A 17,370-nucleotide genomic window follows, 5' to 3' on the forward strand; every position below is an offset into this window, starting at 1 on the left:
AAAAGGCCCTTTGATTCACCCAGGTCCTAATGGCGCTGTCCTCTGGATTAGAGAAGTAGCTCGGGGGGACAGAAAACCCTAACAGACTAGTTTTCCTTTGGCCTTTAGAAAGCTCAGAGTTGATTTTGCAGGCTAAGTGTAGTTATGATAGGAGGACTTTACCCCTACCTTTATCTGAACCCTCAATTTCCTCATGTAATTACTTTCACTTTGTCATATATGTTTCTGCAAGTCATTGCTTACTTTTCTGAAGAACAAAGTGAATTTATTTTTATGATTCTAACATTGTGAAATAATTACAGAGTCACCAAAAGTTTTCAAGATATACAGAGAGGTTCTGCTTACTGTTTAACCTATTTTTCTCCAGCGGTTACACTTTAGGTAAATACAGTAAAGTCTCAAAGGGACTTGATGTTGGTACAATGTGTGTGTATAGTTCCAGATCAAGTTATGGTGTGTGTGTGTGTGTGTGTGTGTGTGTGTGTGTGTGTGTGTAGATCCATGTAACTATGTAATTTCCACTGAGGTCAAGACCCAGAACATTCCACCCCCACAGAGACCTCCTTTGTGCCATCCCTCTCTAATCACTTCCCCACTCCTAAACCCAACTCCTAGCAACGGCTAATCTGTTCTCCATTGCTGTAATTTTGTCATTCTGAGAATGTTATATAAATGGCTTCATGCAGTATGGGAAAGTTAATATATTTTTGAAGTATATTTTGTTCACTCATCTCTTCTTCTCTAGATCATTTTCATTTGCTTTTTTATTCATATATTCACTTATTCTAGTGGAAGCCTCTGGGCTGGGGCAGCCACTGCTGGAGAGATTCAAAGTTTTCTGAGTACCCCTAAGCCCTGTAGTTTATAATTTGGTTTAGGAGATAAAAGCCAGTAAAACGGATGTTGGACTTCTGGCTTTCAAAACTGTGAGAGAATAACTTTCCGGTTTTTAAAACATTTTTTTTTAAGATTTTATTTATTTATTTGAGAGAGACAATGAGATAGAGAGAGCATGAGAGGGGGGGAGGGTCAGAGGGAGAAGCAGACTCCCTGCTGAGCAGGGAGCCCGATGCGGGACTCGATCCCGGGACTCCAGGATCATGACCTGAGCCGAAGGCAGTCGCTTAACCAACTGAGCCACCCAGGTGCCCCTAAATTTCTGTTTTTTTAAGCCACTGCGCTTACAATAATTTGTTATAGCAGCCATAGGAAACTGGTATCTGCCCCATCAATTAGGACAGCGCCTTTCGGATACATGGCAATGACTCAAGAAATGTTTTATGAACATCTTGAGTTGAGAATAAAAGGAAAGACTCTTCCAGGGGAGCCTGGGTGGCTCAGTCGGTTAAGTGTCTGCCTTTGGCTCAGGTCATGATCTCAGGGTCCTGGGATCAAGCCCCGCATGGGGCTCCCTGCTCGGTGGGCAGCCTGCTTCTCCCTCTCCCACTCCCCCTGCTTGTGTGTTCTCTCTCAAGTAAATAATAAAATCTTAAAAAAAAAAAAAGGAAAGACTCTTCCAAAAGGGGATTTGGGTTGTCCTTGAAGAATTAGGTGAATTATAATGGCAAGAAATAGAGTAGGAGATCGTTTCAAGAGATGGGATAAAATGGGCAAAGCAAGGAGGCACGCAAGCCCAGGACGATGAGGGCAATGACATGGGCCCAGTTTGGCTAGGATAGAAGATACAGATGCCCTGGCTCCCTCATTTACCAGCCCAGGTATGGGTTTTCATTTGCTTTCCTCCGATACAATCAATTCTACCAATGTGGGAAACGTGTACAGATTGGTCTTCAAAGAACTGAGCGTAAGCAGGGGTATTCTGTGGTGTGCTATAGAAATCCAAACAGGTCCCCTTGACTCCCCTGCAAAGAAACTTTTCCCTCCTCTGGGAACTGGCTTTCTAAATTACCGACCAACTGTTTATGATTGTTTAGCTAGCATTCTATAACAGTTCTAACTCACAAAGTCCATTCATCAGCTTCGTGTGGATGTGGTAATTTACATAGACAACTGATAGACTTGTCCTCTGTCTCCAAGGACCCTAATACTCCCTTCACTCCTGGCATCCAAAAAGAAAATATAGTCAATTCTATTTTATCCAGTATTCTGCTCAGACTCTGTTAATGAGCACATCAGTGTATCTACAGCATAATGATAATTAGTGTTGTGGTGTTGCAGATGACCCTGAGATACCATAAGGTCTTGGCAGGCCTTGTGAATTCTCAAAGTCAAAATCAGATTACTTCAACACAATTGCTTATTTACAAGAATTCTGCATTAACCAGAACATTCCATTCCCTGCCCACATTAAAGAACAGAGTTTTCCATTATGGCAATCCCCAATTGATAGGTTCCCCCAAATCCCTGCCTATTTACCCAAGATTGTCTTTTATTTTCCCCAAGAGCAATTGCAGAAAGATTTGGAACTTGAGGGAACATATAGATTTTGAAGTGGAGGTAAAAGATAGGTAGACCAACGAAACAGAGCGAAGAGTCATAAAACAGCCCCAGATAGGAATTTAGCACATTCCCAAGGTGGCATTAGAAATCAGTAGCGAAGACACAAATTACTGCATTGAAGATAAAAGATAATTGAATTAATCAAACTGGATAGCAATATAAACAATAATTAAACTGAATCTCTACCTCATGTGATATCGTAAAACAAATTCCAAGTGGATTATTTATTTAATATAACCAATAATACCATAAAAGCACTAGATAAAATGTACATCTATGTGTTGGCAAAGGATGTTTAAGGCATGAGACCAATGCTACAAACCACAAAAGATGGCCGAATTTGTACACAAAATTTAAACTTCTGAATGGGAGAAAAGACAAAGTTAAGCACAATTGACAAAATTAGAGGGCAAAAATTGTCAACCTACACAGCAAAGAGTTAACAAGCCTTTTGTAGGTGATCCTTTCGTTAGCTACAGGAGTTAAAAGCAATTCCTGTCCACACAGTCCTATTCAACTGAGCACTCTTAACCCTAGGCTCTTAAGACAAGGGTAGGAAGCTTATTTATTGGATTCCCTGGGCAAGGAAGAAAGTGGGCCCCCCCGCCAAAAATCCTGTATCATTATTTTTCTACAGCACCGTCTATTTGGACTGGATGCATACAATGGTATTAGAAAAGATACTTTACCAAAGCATTAAAAATATTTATATCTGGGTTTGAGGCAAATTATGTTCTCCTTGTTCCTGACTGTATTTTCTAAGTTTCTAAGTTGAATATACTTTGCTTTGGAGATAAAGGGGAAATTTTTATATCGGCTCAAGTTCTTAATTGCAAGAAACAGAAACCAATCGTGGCTGTTTTAACCAAATAGGGGATTTATTATTTATTATGAATGTACTAGGTAGCTCACTGAATTACAGAGAAGGCAGGAGACCAGGCTTGGGCCCAAGCAGACAGAAAGAGCTTCCAAATCATACTCCAAAGTCTTTCTGGGGAGAAAACAGCAGCTGTCCCAACCAAGCAAAAGATGCTAATCTTTGGGCCACCTCCATCTCTGCACCAGGAACTTGATCTTGGAGCAAACCCAACTGTCCCTACTACCAGAAAGACATCACCTCTGCCTCTTACCGTCACTTCATGCCCCAAAGTCGAGGGCGCAGTTGGCAAGATGACCTGGCCTGGGTCGTGTGCCTCCATCCTGAGATGTCAGGGAAAAGTAAACATCTGGCATTTTTAGCCTCTATAGTGGGTGGATATCTCTTCTCTTCATCTCATTAAGGCTCATAAGACAATTCCCTAAACATACAAAGCCGGTTCATATGTTAGGTGGTCAAGAGAACAGTGAATGTCCACTTCTTAATATACTTTAAAGAAGAGATTTTCATCAAAAATATAGGGGGAGGGAGGACTCTCTGAAAAGTAGTAGTAGTTTAGAGGGAATTGTGAAGATGGGGTGAGCATAATTCAAGCAATGATGAAGGCCTCCTCCACCTGCTGCAAATTTTCGTCCTCGCCCCTTAAAATGTGATTTCCCCTTAATTTTATTATTCCCCTAAGATTCTCTAATTAGTACATTACTGGGAGCTAAGCATGCTTTTTTAAAGTAAAAATCCATTTATAATAGTTGGCCGGTTATCAATAATGTACAATGTGTGAATCAATTTGGTCATACTGTTTTTTAATACCTGCCTCAAATAACGGCCCTCTTTCCTATCTTGGAACGAGGGGGAGATGAAGGGAAACAGGAACACGCAAGCAGCAGGCAGGCCTGGATGAGGGGGTGACAAAGGAGGATCCAGGGTGTGGTAAGAACAGAGGGGGCCTGAAAGGACACAGTAATGAATGCAGAGGGAGCAGAAAGGAAAGCAAAAAAAATACCAGACACACCTCTACTTTAGAAATTTGCTGGAAACATCTGGGGATCAAGAATAAGACGAGAGGAAAAAAATCTTCTTCTTCATGGACTTAAAGGGACCCCAAATGTGGGCCATTATTGCTGACTCAGTCATCTCATGGGCTATAAATTATTCCAAACTAAAAAGGTTATCCCAAACTAGCTTCCGTTTCTTACCATCCAGGCTGATGGAAGCACTTAGTAAGGCACACTGTCCATCCCACTGAGCGTGCCCCGCAGGGAGCTTACACCCCGGTTTGAGATGAACACCACTGGCTGTGCAGGACTGGCTTGAGAACCAGGGCCAACCGCGCTCTTTGTAACGGATGCTGGGCCTCACGTACGTGGTGCTCAGTCCTTGCGCCGGCTTAAGTTGAGCCACATTGAGGCCAGCTCCAGAGAAGAGAGCGGTATGTTTTGGTGTCTCTGACATGTTTCCTGGGTCCCAAGCTACTGCTTATTTTTCCTCTCCTTTTGGTATTTACCATCCCCCTTCTCCTCTCCCATATTAAGGAAAACAGTGCAAGCCACCTTAATTTCCTTTTTGTTATGAGGCAGGGCAAAAATAATAAATATGCATATTGACATTTGCTTGGGAACCTCGAATGTAAATTCAAGGCACCAGCTCTTTATTCTGGTTAGACATCAGATCACAATTAAATCTTGCTCAAATTCTCTGTCGTCCTGGTAACTGCTCTCTACTTAGAACATGAGGGCGAGATTACTCAAAAGGGTCTGGAAGGGGAGCAAGAGCTTATTAAGGAGTTCTTTCCGATGCTCAGAACCACACAAGCTGTTCCAAAACAGTAGCGAGGCGTCGGAGAAAAGCCCCCGTTCAGGTTATCCCGATGGCTGTGATGTATTTGGGCTCTGCCGCCGTTAAGTAGTTATGTACATTATAATAACAAGATTGGCTATGGCACACCAAAAATATTGACAATGAATAGTATTTTGGATAATCACAGATTGCAAATCCGCTTAAACGCATTCAACTCTAACAGATATATTTAGACCTAGATGAACAGTAGCTGGAGGAATTTCTTAAAGTGTCAATTGGTGTGAATGAATAAAGATGGTTTTCAAGGAGCCATATTGCTTAGGGATTAAGGCCAACTGGAACAATTCACTTAAAAAAAAAAAAAAAAAGCCTCCAAGCTCAAGAGAGCAGCTCCCCTTTATTCGATGGAGGCGCGCCCACTTCGGTCCTCAGGACTGGGGCTGGCAGCCCTGCCGTGATGGTTCAGCCCTCCCCATTTGTATAGAGAAGAGGTTTTAATTGTGCATAAACGGGAACGCACAGCTCCTGTGACACAATGTTTGCAGCAAGGATGAGGAAAACAGAAATCTAAGTAGCAGTCCTTTTTATTTTGGCTTAACAGATTTTAGCAGGAAGACTCTGAATATGAATCGGCTTCATTTTTAAATCCTGAAGACAATTTCTGAAGCAGCCCATAAGGCGCCACTTTAGTCTGAGGCAATTAAAAAAAAAGCCTAGAATAGCAAGAAAGAAAAATCACACCATTTGTTTGGACATTGCAAGGGGGAAAAGTTACAAATGATATGAACTCCATCCCTACGTCCTCCCTACATCTATTTGCTTTTATACTCTTCCTGGGGTTTTGGAGGTGGGAATGGCAAGAAGAGTAAGGAACGTTTATAATGCTTAAGATACTGCTTGTCATGTTTTAATTGCCATAATGGGAACTGTGTTACAAGCACTTAATAAAAAGGATGGTGCAGACTTTCTCCCCATAGGCCAGTGGGTCTCAAGAGCCGATCCCCTCTTTGATAATTTGGGCATCACTAAAAAAGAGTAAAGACTTATTAGAAGTAACTTTTTTTTTTTTTTTTTCCTTTCATGGACCACCCAGAGAAGGCATTTTCGAACTTAAATCCTTTCCGATCTAGAGCGACCTGGAAACTACTGGAAACGTAGTTTCTCAAAGCGAAATACCGAGAGAGGGTGGCCAGGTAGTTGGACTTCCTGCAAGTCCCACTTTTAAAGTGGCCTTCGCCATCTTGTTGTAGCCTCTAAGAAAGCCACTTAATGAGGAACAAAACTAATTAGTTTAAAATCAGACTGAATCTATGTAGTAGCTGTTCACAATGTGGAAAATCACTTTTTTCATGGCTTATTTTCTTTTAAAATGTATGCCCTTTTCCCATCCTTAATGTGTTCTGTATAGATGAAACAAATACTCTTTGCAGCAGGACCTGGACTCAGAGGCCTCAGAACCCAATAAGAGAGTCCTGTAGCTTAATGGTCCTTAAATGCTCGACATCTTTGTCACCTAATGTAAAATCCATCTGAGGGGCGCCTGGGTGGCTCAGTTGGTTAAGCGACTGCCTTCGGCTCAGGTCATGATCCTGGAGTCCCGGGATCGAGTCCCGCATCGGGCTCCCTGCTCAGCAGGGAGCCTGCTTCTCCCTCTGACCCTCCCCCCTCTCATGTGCTCTCTCTCTCTCACTCTCTCTGTCTCAAATAAATAAATAAAATCTTTAAAAAAAAAAAAATTTAAAATGCATCTGATCGAATAGCTGTGACTGAATTATAGATACATAATTTTTTTCGATTAAATGTTAATCTTCTGACTTGGCAGGGCAATAGAAACTCTAAATTATTAAGAAGGCAATAACCTCTAAACTCTTTCCTGAATTCAGAATATTCCCAGGACTGCTATCTTAAAAAACAAATTGCAAAGCTGTTTAAAATATAAAAATCAGGCCCAACAATTTGAGTACAACAATTTGATGCCAAATATCAATTATAATGGGCATTATTTTTATTGACGTCTCTTCTACTATATCATGGAGTAGAACATAAGTATGTAAATAGGTGCGCAAACACACACACACACACAACTACTGGGGAAGCAATCCTCACAAGTCTTGGCTCTTTCTCATTTACATATGACATTTTTGTAACCTTCCCTTTTTGATTGTATCTATTCATCACCGATGTTTGTTCATGCGGGCATAAATAATGAACATGCCCTCTAATGCGTAAGTCATGCCACATGACCAATTATGCTCACCACCAGGGCTCTCGGTGCCCAGGGGGCTTCCCTGGAATGCCACCACTGCTGCAGCGTCTGGGGTTTTTTTTAAACCTCTTACCATCACAACTCTTGTGAGGCAGAGGCCCCTTATATGTGGCCAGAAACAGAGGCCGTGCTAAGACGCAGGTTACTATTTACCCGGAGAGATCTGATCTAGGCAGTCTTGTTCAAGTAGCCAAGGCCCAGAACTGGGAAAGAACTTCTAACAACAAAGTCTCGGATCCAGTTTAGTTGGGGAGATCACTGAATGAAAGGGAGTGGAGATGCCCGTTTTCCATGTTGTATTTTGTATATCATATATTTTACGGTGCCATTTCTCCCCCTCCTTTCTGAAACAGTCATTGCTGAATATCACTCACAACACGTAGCAGCCAGGAGCGAGGCCCAGGCTCTTCCTTCTCTGGCCGGCGTGTGCCACCATATTTTTGCATGCTCATCACAGGCAAGTCTCTTTCCACCCTTATTTTGGTGCCAAAGGTACTGCCATGACTTCGATGCACAGAACTTGCAAGAAGAAAGAAGATCACGTGAGGCTGCAGAGTCCAGTGATGAGGAGAATGAAGAGGCAGTAAGGAGTTCTTCTACTGTGGTGAAGCGGATGTCAAGAGAAGCTTCTGGCCACTGGCACCTGAGGTTTAGCTTTATGTGAGCAGGCACCGATACACCTCGTCATCATGGGCACCAAAAATGAACTTGAAACCCTTTTCTACTTTGAAACGAGTAAACCAAGAACAGGAACCCTTCAGGTAGGTAAGAAGCATGTGTAGAACAGTTTTTAGGAAAGCCGGTAACACTGGGGGGAAAAGCACTCGTGTTCTGAAGCAGCAAGATTCCTAAAGCAGCAAAGATCCGACACATAAGAGAGTTTTAAACCACGGAATATTTGGCTAGGGTCAAGAGCAAAGGTTGAAATAAAAAGCAAGCCATCAGAAAGATTAAGCCACATTCATCCGGAGTTATAGAACAGCGCAGGTATAGCTAGTGAATAAAGTCACAATAATATTAAAGTTTAAGATGTTCGTTGAATGAATATTCAATTTTCATAGTTCTTTATAACATGGACCCTCTGGCAAAAAGAAGGAGCTTTCCCAACAAAGCAGGAATGATAAGAATGAAATGAAACAGTGGGAGAGTAATAGAGCTTTCAACTAAGGAACGCACACCAAAAGAAATTTGGTGATTCTTTTAGAGAGCACTCCCATCTCTGACACAGCTGATCTTCCTGCAGATGTCCTTGTTTTTCTGAACAAAGAACAGCAGAGAGACCAGCATCACCCACTCTTGTATATTCCACTTGTTTACTATCTAAGAAGCTTTAGCCTTCAGTGTCATAAATGCAATCTCTGCCTTTGATATCAAAAGGTGGGTGAAAGAGACAATGGGATTAATTCAAGGAGGTCACTTGCTCCCCCACTCTATGTGGCAGACTGAAAATGGGCAACATCATCTGTACGTTGGACCCCTTCGTGCTCAACACCAAATTCTCAAAAGTAGCACATGGCATAAATGACCTTGTAAATCTTTTACGAGGATGTTCAAAACGATATTCCACATTTTATTGGTGATTGAAGACAAAATAAAGTACACATGAGGCTCCCCTCCCACTTCTATTAAGGAAAATACAACACTGAAATGTGACTATTCAGTAAAGAACGTTCTCTGCTATAGAGCTTCAAAGAAGACCTAAATAAAACTCATGAAACAGAAGTCATGCCAAAGGACAACAGTAAATATACAAATTAAAGAATCCAAATACTGCTCATGTAAACTATCTAAAGAATTAAAAATAAATCCAATTCTGACTTTTCACTGTTGTTTCTATACTGAAGAAATGTGATGGTTTCTGGTGGGAGAAGCTATTTTGATGGCTCTTTGTCCTTGTTATTATACAAAATTGGAACCAAAAAATCTGGTTCGGGGGCGCCTGGCTGGCACAGTCGGTGCAGCATGTGACTCTTGATCTCAGGGTCGTGAGTTCGAGCCCCACGGTGGGCATAAAAAAAAAAAAGAAAAGAAATCTGGCTCACGATGTTCAAAGATTATTGCTAAGGCACATTTTGCAATTAAAAGAAAACTTGGTTGAAAGGATTCATTTGTTCAGTTTATTTGCTAACAGTCAAATTAGTAATCTTCGATCTGAATGGTAAACGAAATATTAATAAAAATAGCAAAACATATAACCTCTCCTTAATGAGATGTAGTTAATAAAAATGGTTGGTTACAATACAGTATTTACTAATACATGGTCAATTTTATTATTTCCTTGTGATCTACATTCTTACAGTTTACTCTATTACTGTACTTTCATCTAAAACCTGAAAAATGTGTTTTCTAAAATCAGTTCTCTAATTTTGCATGAAAACTGCATTTCACATTATTAATTTTATTAGTGCAATTTTCCTATAAATAAGTACAAAGCATTTGGAGGATGTATGTATAATGAATGTTTGATTACTACAGTAGCAAATGTAAAAGTAATTGCTTTAAAAAGCCTAAAATTTTTGACACTTTGAAAAACCTAGCATACCATTTATCATAGTTCTCTAAATACTATGGCGAGAGAAATCACCACAAGTGAAAATTAAGATACTGCTGTAGATATTATGAGACCATTTTAAAATAAATTCCTAATACATTCTACCCTTGCCTGTTTTTAATCTAAATGTAATTTAGCACTGCACACCACTTTATGAAAAGAAATGTACTTAAAGGGGCATAAAAGTTACTAGTGTAAGAAGAAAAAAATCTGTACCTCTAAAAGAAGTCAAAGGCACTCATGAAGTTACTTCAATAAAAATGCAACTCGGCCAGCCAAGTTATGATGCATTCCTTAAAATCACATTTGGTCTCATGGCTCAACTGAAGACCTGAAAGATCTTTTGATCCACTTACCAAATTAATTTCCCTGAAAGAAATCTTAAAAATTATTTCAGCCTAACCCTTCTTCGTATGGACCTACGAAGGTGGCTTATGTTTTATTAGGGACTCAACAGCTTAAATATACGTAGCCCATCCGAGACAGTGTTAGGTTGTTTGCCTAACTGTAAAATTAACATAGATAGAATATAAGATTTGAACTGATAAGGAAAAACTCAGTAACATACCCATCTAATTAAAAAAAAAACTTGCTGATGAAACAAAATATATTTTATTTCAATTATCCTAGCACAAGGCGGCCCAGGAAGGCCATGGGGTTGCACAGGTAATGCTGAGCACCACAGCTAAAGCACACCCCGGCTGATCAGGACTGCTGTTAGCACACAAGCCCCTGCCGCATCTGTATGATCTGGAGTAAGGCCGCCTGCACGTCTTCATCCATGTGACCCTTGAGAGAAAGAAGAAAGGCAGAAACATTTTATGTCATCTTCATTTACACAAGAATTCGAAAGACTGAGGCTTGGAAACAGGGCCTAAGTGGTTCTGATTCACCAAATGCTAAAGCCTCATCATCGCGGTGCTATTCTAAAGGATTTACTGGAAAGAAAGTCAGCTTCAAAGTAGTACAGACCAGCTGCTCTCAACACTTATTATCAGAAGACGGATGGACAAACGCCTCTCCTTTTCTCTTTTCATAACGGCTCAGATAATAGGGGCAGCATGAGTTATAGATAAGCAAAGTCAGCTACAAAGCTGTTTTATTTCCTGCTCCTGCTGAGAAATGTTTTTGTAATTAGAAAAGTAATCAATGAAAAAGACCCCATACTTATATTCTTATCCTAAGTAGGATCACATGTACGATTTTGCAACTTGCCCTTTCACCTAATGTCGCAAAGTCTTTCCCCAGCTGTATCCCTAATTATTTTTTTTTAAAGATTTTTTATTTATTTATTTGAGAGAGAGAGCATGAGAAGGGGGAGGGTCAGAGGGCGAAGCAGGCTCCCCGCTGAGCAGGGAGCCCGATGCGGGACTCGATCCCGGGACTCCAGGATCATGACCTGAGCTGAAGGCAGTGGCTTAACCAACTGAGCCACCCAGGCGCCCCTGTATCCCTAATTATTTTATGTTATTGGATAATATTCCAGTGTACGGATATATCATTGTTTCTTTACTTGTTCCCCCAATGATGGCCATTTAAGGTGTCGCCCATCTTTTTTTTTTTTTTTTTTATTTCACAGAGAGAGACACAGTGAGAGAGGGAACACAAGCAAGGGGAGTGGGAGAGGGAGAAGCAGGCTTCCCGCTGAGCAGGGAGCCCGATGCGGGGCTCGATCCCAGGACCCTGGGATCATGACCTGAGCCGAAGGCAGACGCTTAATGACTGAGCCACCCAGGCGCCCCAGTGTCGCCCATTATGGGCAGATTCCTCGAGAAGAAATTGCCAGGTCAAAAGCAGGCTCAATTGCTAATTTTGCTAAGCACTACAAAACTTCCCTCTACCGGCATTGTAACGATTTGCACTGCCACCAACCAGGTATAAATGCCGATTTCCCAGACACCTTGGCCAACACTACAGACTATCGTCTTGTTTAATATTTGCCAATCCCATAGGTGAAAAATGGTACCTCCTTGTTTATTTGCATTTACCCATTACCAATGAGGTTGAGATCTTTTTATATGAATGTTAGCCATTTATATTTAGGAAGAAACACTTTGAACTTAAAAAGATGGCAAGAGGTTGATTAAATGCGAGTCAATATGGTAGGCTTACAACACCCTCTTCCCCTTTTTCTTTGCTTGAACACTTGAATAGGTTTCAGCATAACACTTCCTATTAATATAAAAAGTTATGCTTCCAAAATCTGTTTCTATAACAGCAGGATGATTAAATTTCAAACATTAGCCATAGTTGACTAAACTGAATTTCTTAGTTAACTTTATGATGCCAGAAGGCAAGACTATTTCAGATGCCAGTTGTTTTTGTTATGTTTCATTAGGAGTCAGTAGAATTTCAACTTTTGGAAGCATACATTAGACAAAGTTGAAAGGCTCGTTAGTTTGCAGTGTCTTCCGGCGAGAGCATGCTCTTCCTCCTCTGGCCAATATCAGACCTGAATGAGTTCCTCATCCTCTCTAACACACATCTTCTACACTTTTCTACCATTTTCCTCCTAAAGTTCCTATTCTGCTGTCCATCAATTGTCTTCTCTAACAACTGCAGTAAGTTGACCCTTGAACAACAGGAGTTCAAACCATGGGTCCACATAGACACAGATTTCTTTTTTTTTATTAATACCATATGGTACTATACATGTATTTTCTCTTACGATTTTCTTTTTTTTTTTTTTTTTAAAGATTTCATTTATTTATTTGAGTGAGAGAGAATGAGAGATAGCACGAGAGGGAAGAGGGTCAGAGGGAGAAGCAGACTCCCCGCTGAGCAGGGAGCCCGATGTGGGACTCGATCCCAGGACTCCAGGATCATGACCTGAGCTGAAGGCAGTCGCTTAACCAACTGAGCCACCCAGGCGCCCCTCTCTTACGATTTTCTTAATAACATTTTCTTTTCTCTGACTTTTTGTAAGAATACAGTATATAATAAATATTTAATAAATATAACGTACCAAATATGTGTTAACTGACTACTTATATTACTGGTGAGGCTTCCAGTGAACAACAGACTATTAGTAGTCAAGTTTTGGGGGGAAACAAAAGTTATACGCAGATTTTTCAACCATGCAGGGTCTGCACCCCTGCCTCCCACTGTTCAAGGGTCAACTGTACTTTCAAATCCCAGCTCATCTTCTAGTTCCTCAAAAGAAAGTAGCCAATCATACCATTCATTCTTTTCCATTTGTTTCTCCTGCATCTCCTATAGAAAAGGAAGGCTTTTGGGCGCCTGGGTGGCTCAGATGGTTAAGCGTCTGCCTTCGGCTCAGGTCATGATCCCAGGGTCCTGGGATCGAGTCCCACATCGGGCTCCCGGCTCAGCAGGGAGCCTGCTTCTCCCTCTGACCCTCTCCCCTCTCATGCTGTTTCTCTCTCGCTCGCTCTCTAAAAAATAAATAAAATCTTTAAAAAAAAAAAAAAAAAGAAAAGGAAGGCTTTTTGACTTTTAAGAATTTGACACTGTAAACCTTCTTCCTTTTTATTATTTTACCTAGTTCCTTTTATTAAAAAATGACCTTCTTGGAAGCTTTCTCTCATCTCAACACCTTTTAAAAACAAAACAAAACATGGGCGCCTGGGTGGCTCAGTTGGTTAAGCGACTGCCTTCGGCTCAGGTCATGATCCTGGAGTCCCTGGATCGAGTCCCGCATCGGGCTCCCTGCTCGGCAGGGAGTCTGCTTTGACCTCTGACCCTATCCCCTCTCATGTGTTCTCTCTCATTCTCTCTCACTCAAATAAATAAATAAAATCTTTAAAAAAAAACAAAACAAAACAAAAACAGTGTGGGCTGACACTTCAAATCCTAAACAAGTCCTATTATATCTCACCTGCCATTCTAACATTGTCTCTTTTAATACGTCTTCCTGAAAAATCTATTCTGAGTATTTTGGAGAAGCTGATCATAGGGTTTCTACAGAGCATTAAGTATAGTATTCTTCATATGCTAAACATTTTCTTATTTTTCTAAAGAAAGCTTTCTCATTATACCCCCAAAGAAGGGAATTCTTAATCTTATGCTTCACTGAGCTTAAGCCTCAATAAATAAATATTATTGATAATCTAACAGAACCAATTTTTTTTTTACACTCTTACAATTTTGTGCACCCCTTGTCATTTTTGCACTTTTATAGTATTTCCTACATTTCAAGAAATACTCCTGAGAAACAGTAAAGTCCTTTCCACTCTCTTTAGCTGACAGCCAGGTATGGATGTCAAGGCATTATCTCCAGCTAGCAGTACCATTAACATGCGCTGCCATCATATGTTGCCAAACTGTCTATAAAATGAGTGACAAGCAGATGGAGAGAACACTAAATTTAAGATGTTGTGTTACCATATAGCTTTGTAAATTTCTCTGGGAGATACACAAGCCATGATTAAAAGAAACACAATTATTTTTAAATAAGCATATGGGATACAACTACTTTACACATCAACGACTTTCACATAAATTTACTTGAAACTAATAAATGGTCTTCTCTAAAATGGGGATTAAAGAGTGCAGCTGTGTTGAGCACCGGGTAATGCATGGAAGTGTTGAATCACCGTATTGTACATCTGAAACTAATACAGAACTGTATGTTAACTATACTGGAATTTTTAAAAAATAAAATTGAAAGGATTCTTAGAAATAAAAAGAATAAAATGAAATCTTTCCCAAAGGAGAAAGAGTTTTTTTTTTTTTACCTGTGCAGCACTAAGAAGATGTGTCCGATAAATTGCAATCACCTCTTGGTGCTGTCTGTCAGCATCCTAGAAATGTGGAAAGACGGACAGATCAGAGAATCAGCATTCACGTTTTCAAACACATGGAGGCTTATGATAATGCCACCTTCAGGCTTGATGCTACACAACAGTATTGTGCTCCTACCATGTTATGCTCCTGCCAAACCTTGTAACAAACCACCTTGGACTCACCAGATGCAAAACTTCGAAGCGTAACAGTAGTATAAACTTTCCTAATCAACGTGTGGGAACATTCCTAGTGAAAGCAATGCCACTGTCCTAGGTACCATGAAATTACGGCCTCAGTTCACATCTAATGCCACGAGATCATCCAGACACTTATCAACTTCTGCTTTGGATTATTGCAAAAGCTTCTCATCTTGTCTCCCTGCCTCCAGATTTTATCTCCTCTCATGCTTCTCTTTGCTCATACCACTTTGGGCTCAAAAACCTCAGGAGAAACTTCATTCCATATAAAAGAGAATCCAGACTCATGCGCTTGCTTCTCAACAGGCTTGGCAGTTTCGCCACAAACACAGCTCCCGCAACCAGCCAAGCTGGTCAGCCTCTCACTGCCCCGTGGGCATGCCTCTTGCATTCCACTCCACCCCTTCCTCCCTACGATTTCCCTTGCCTGAAAGATTCTCTGTGCTCCATTCACCTACCAAAACACCATCTACCTTACAGGTTCAGGCCAGCTGTTTCCTTCCTCTCTAACTAGCTCCCACCACACCAGTGATCCTTCCTTCCTGTGAATTCATAATCACTTAGAATCTGGGATCTTATTCTCAATTCGATATTTGATATTTTTGGTCTTGTTACTTTACTTTTCGTGGATCGTATTTTGCCTCTCTACCTACCCAGAACTCCCTGGGACAAAAACTGTGTACTCTCTCTCTCCCTGACAGTGTTTAGCACAGTGTCATGAACATAATAAATAATAAACCAATATTTCCAATTATTGAAGGGACTACCACATCCTTTTGATAAGATCCAAATCAGTAATTTGTCATCATTAATTTGTAGGCCAGGGGTGTTAATAAAATGAACCCTTAAAAAATAGCTTTCTTCTATTCAAAAACAACTCCTAACCAATTCGTCTAAAATTGGAAATTATTAGCAACAATTTACATTTGAGCAGGATATGTTTTCCTTAGCATTTCCATGCATGTTATATTACCTCATCTGATTAAAAAAGCAAACAAATAAGTAATTTGTTCTTACTAGCCTACTTTACAGGTAAGGAGGCCAAGGATTAAGGGGAATGTTCTGTGTCACTCGCTTTTAAGTGGAGGAGTTTAGAACTGAGCTCCCGTCTTCAGTTTCTCAATCCAGTTGCTTTCTTTCAAATAGAAAGGAGACACATATATGCATATAGGCTACCTATATACGAATATATATATTTCCAGATGTTTTCTTTTAATACATGAGGTATAAAACCAGAGGGATGCCTACCTTTATTTGTAAGTATAAAATATGTATTTCTAAAAAAAAAAAAAAAAAAAAAGAACACCTCCTTTAAAAGTTGAGTGGACCAATATTTGAGAGAGTTAGAAAGATACCAGATTTGGAGTCAGCCAGTCCCAGGATTAAATTCTAGCTGCATGTCCCTAGGCCTCAAGTATTTTCATCTTTGTTTCCTTAAGAATTAAATCGGGGGAATAAAACCTTGTAGGGCCGTGATGAAGATCAAGGTCAAAGTAAGCAAAGTGTTCAGGGCCATGCCTGGCATACTGTAGGCACCCAATACACCACGAGTACAAGTAACTTTGGGCAAAAATGGTTACCTTCCTGGACCTGAGCGCAGCCACAGATTAATGTGATTTCTAAATAAACTTTTACCAACTACGTGAACCCACACACATGGGCACGAAGGCTCCGAGGGCTGGCTACTCACAGCCAGCTGCTGCTGCAGGGACTTCACTTGCTGCTGCAGGGTGTCGACCAGCTGGCTCTGCCTCTTGCCAGGACTCCCGCTCGGGGACGTGAGCTGTGAAAGGCCGCTGAGTGCCTGCTTGAGTCTTTCCACGTCATTAAGCAGTTCCGTTATCTTATAAAGAAAGAAAAAAGTATGGGATAAACCTGTCTTATGCACTTATTCGATTCTCATGAACACCTTTACACAAAAATCACTCCTTGAGGCACACAATTTATCTTTATAGGCCAGAAAATTGAGGAATGAGTATTGTCAAGATTATGATCAACAGCAGTATATACAATATGTAAGTTCTTCCATTAAATTCCTCTCAGTAAATTCCTTACAAAAGCATTACCAAATTGAGAATAAATACATATCCTAAGATTGGAGTGTGACCTCAGTCTTTTTCTTCTTAGATAATATTTAAGTACTTAAGAAAGTCTACAGATTTTCTTCCAGGTCATTCAAAACATAGGAACTTACGGGGCATTGCCTCCAACAAAGTTTGAAAAGAGAGCATGGCTCATGTAAGTCTAGCGTTAACTCATGTGCCTGGTTCTTGTCAAGAATGTGTGATGTGATGAGCACTGAGTGTTATACGCAACTAATGAAATCGTTGAACACTACATCAAAAACTAATGATGTACTATATGCTGACTAACTGAACATAAGAATAATTAAAAAAAATGTGTTTGGAAAAAAAAGAAGGTATGATTTTAGACTACTTTGTCTTAAAGAGGGAAAAAAAAAAATCAGGAGGCTGTT

At 40.4% G+C, this 17,370-nt stretch overlaps 1 protein-coding gene across 3 annotated transcripts in view; it reads right to left on the reverse strand.

Annotated features, from left to right (window-relative positions):
• Nucleotides 1-8,949: 8,949 nt before the first annotated feature.
• UACA (uveal autoantigen with coiled-coil domains and ankyrin repeats) overlaps nucleotides 8,950-17,370 on the reverse strand; it is a 95,348-nt gene continuing 86,927 nt past the window's right edge. For all 3 annotated transcript variants that reach the window (XM_006740989.3, XM_006740990.3, XM_031036355.2), the window contains 3 exons: nucleotides 16,585-16,737; nucleotides 14,649-14,714; nucleotides 8,950-10,740 (listed from right to left, as the gene is read on the reverse strand). In XM_006740989.3, the coding sequence (XP_006741052.2) occupies nucleotides 10,669-10,740; nucleotides 14,649-14,714; nucleotides 16,585-16,737 (291 nt within the window). In that variant the 3' untranslated portion in view covers nucleotides 8,950-10,668. The remainder of the gene's footprint in view (nucleotides 10,741-14,648; nucleotides 14,715-16,584; nucleotides 16,738-17,370) is intronic.

The sequence above is a fragment of the Leptonychotes weddellii genome, chromosome 9, assembly GCF_054177405.1.
Source record: "Leptonychotes weddellii isolate Sample4059 chromosome 9, ASM5417740v2, whole genome shotgun sequence".
NCBI classification, from domain to species: domain Eukaryota; kingdom Metazoa; phylum Chordata; class Mammalia; order Carnivora; family Phocidae; genus Leptonychotes; species Leptonychotes weddellii.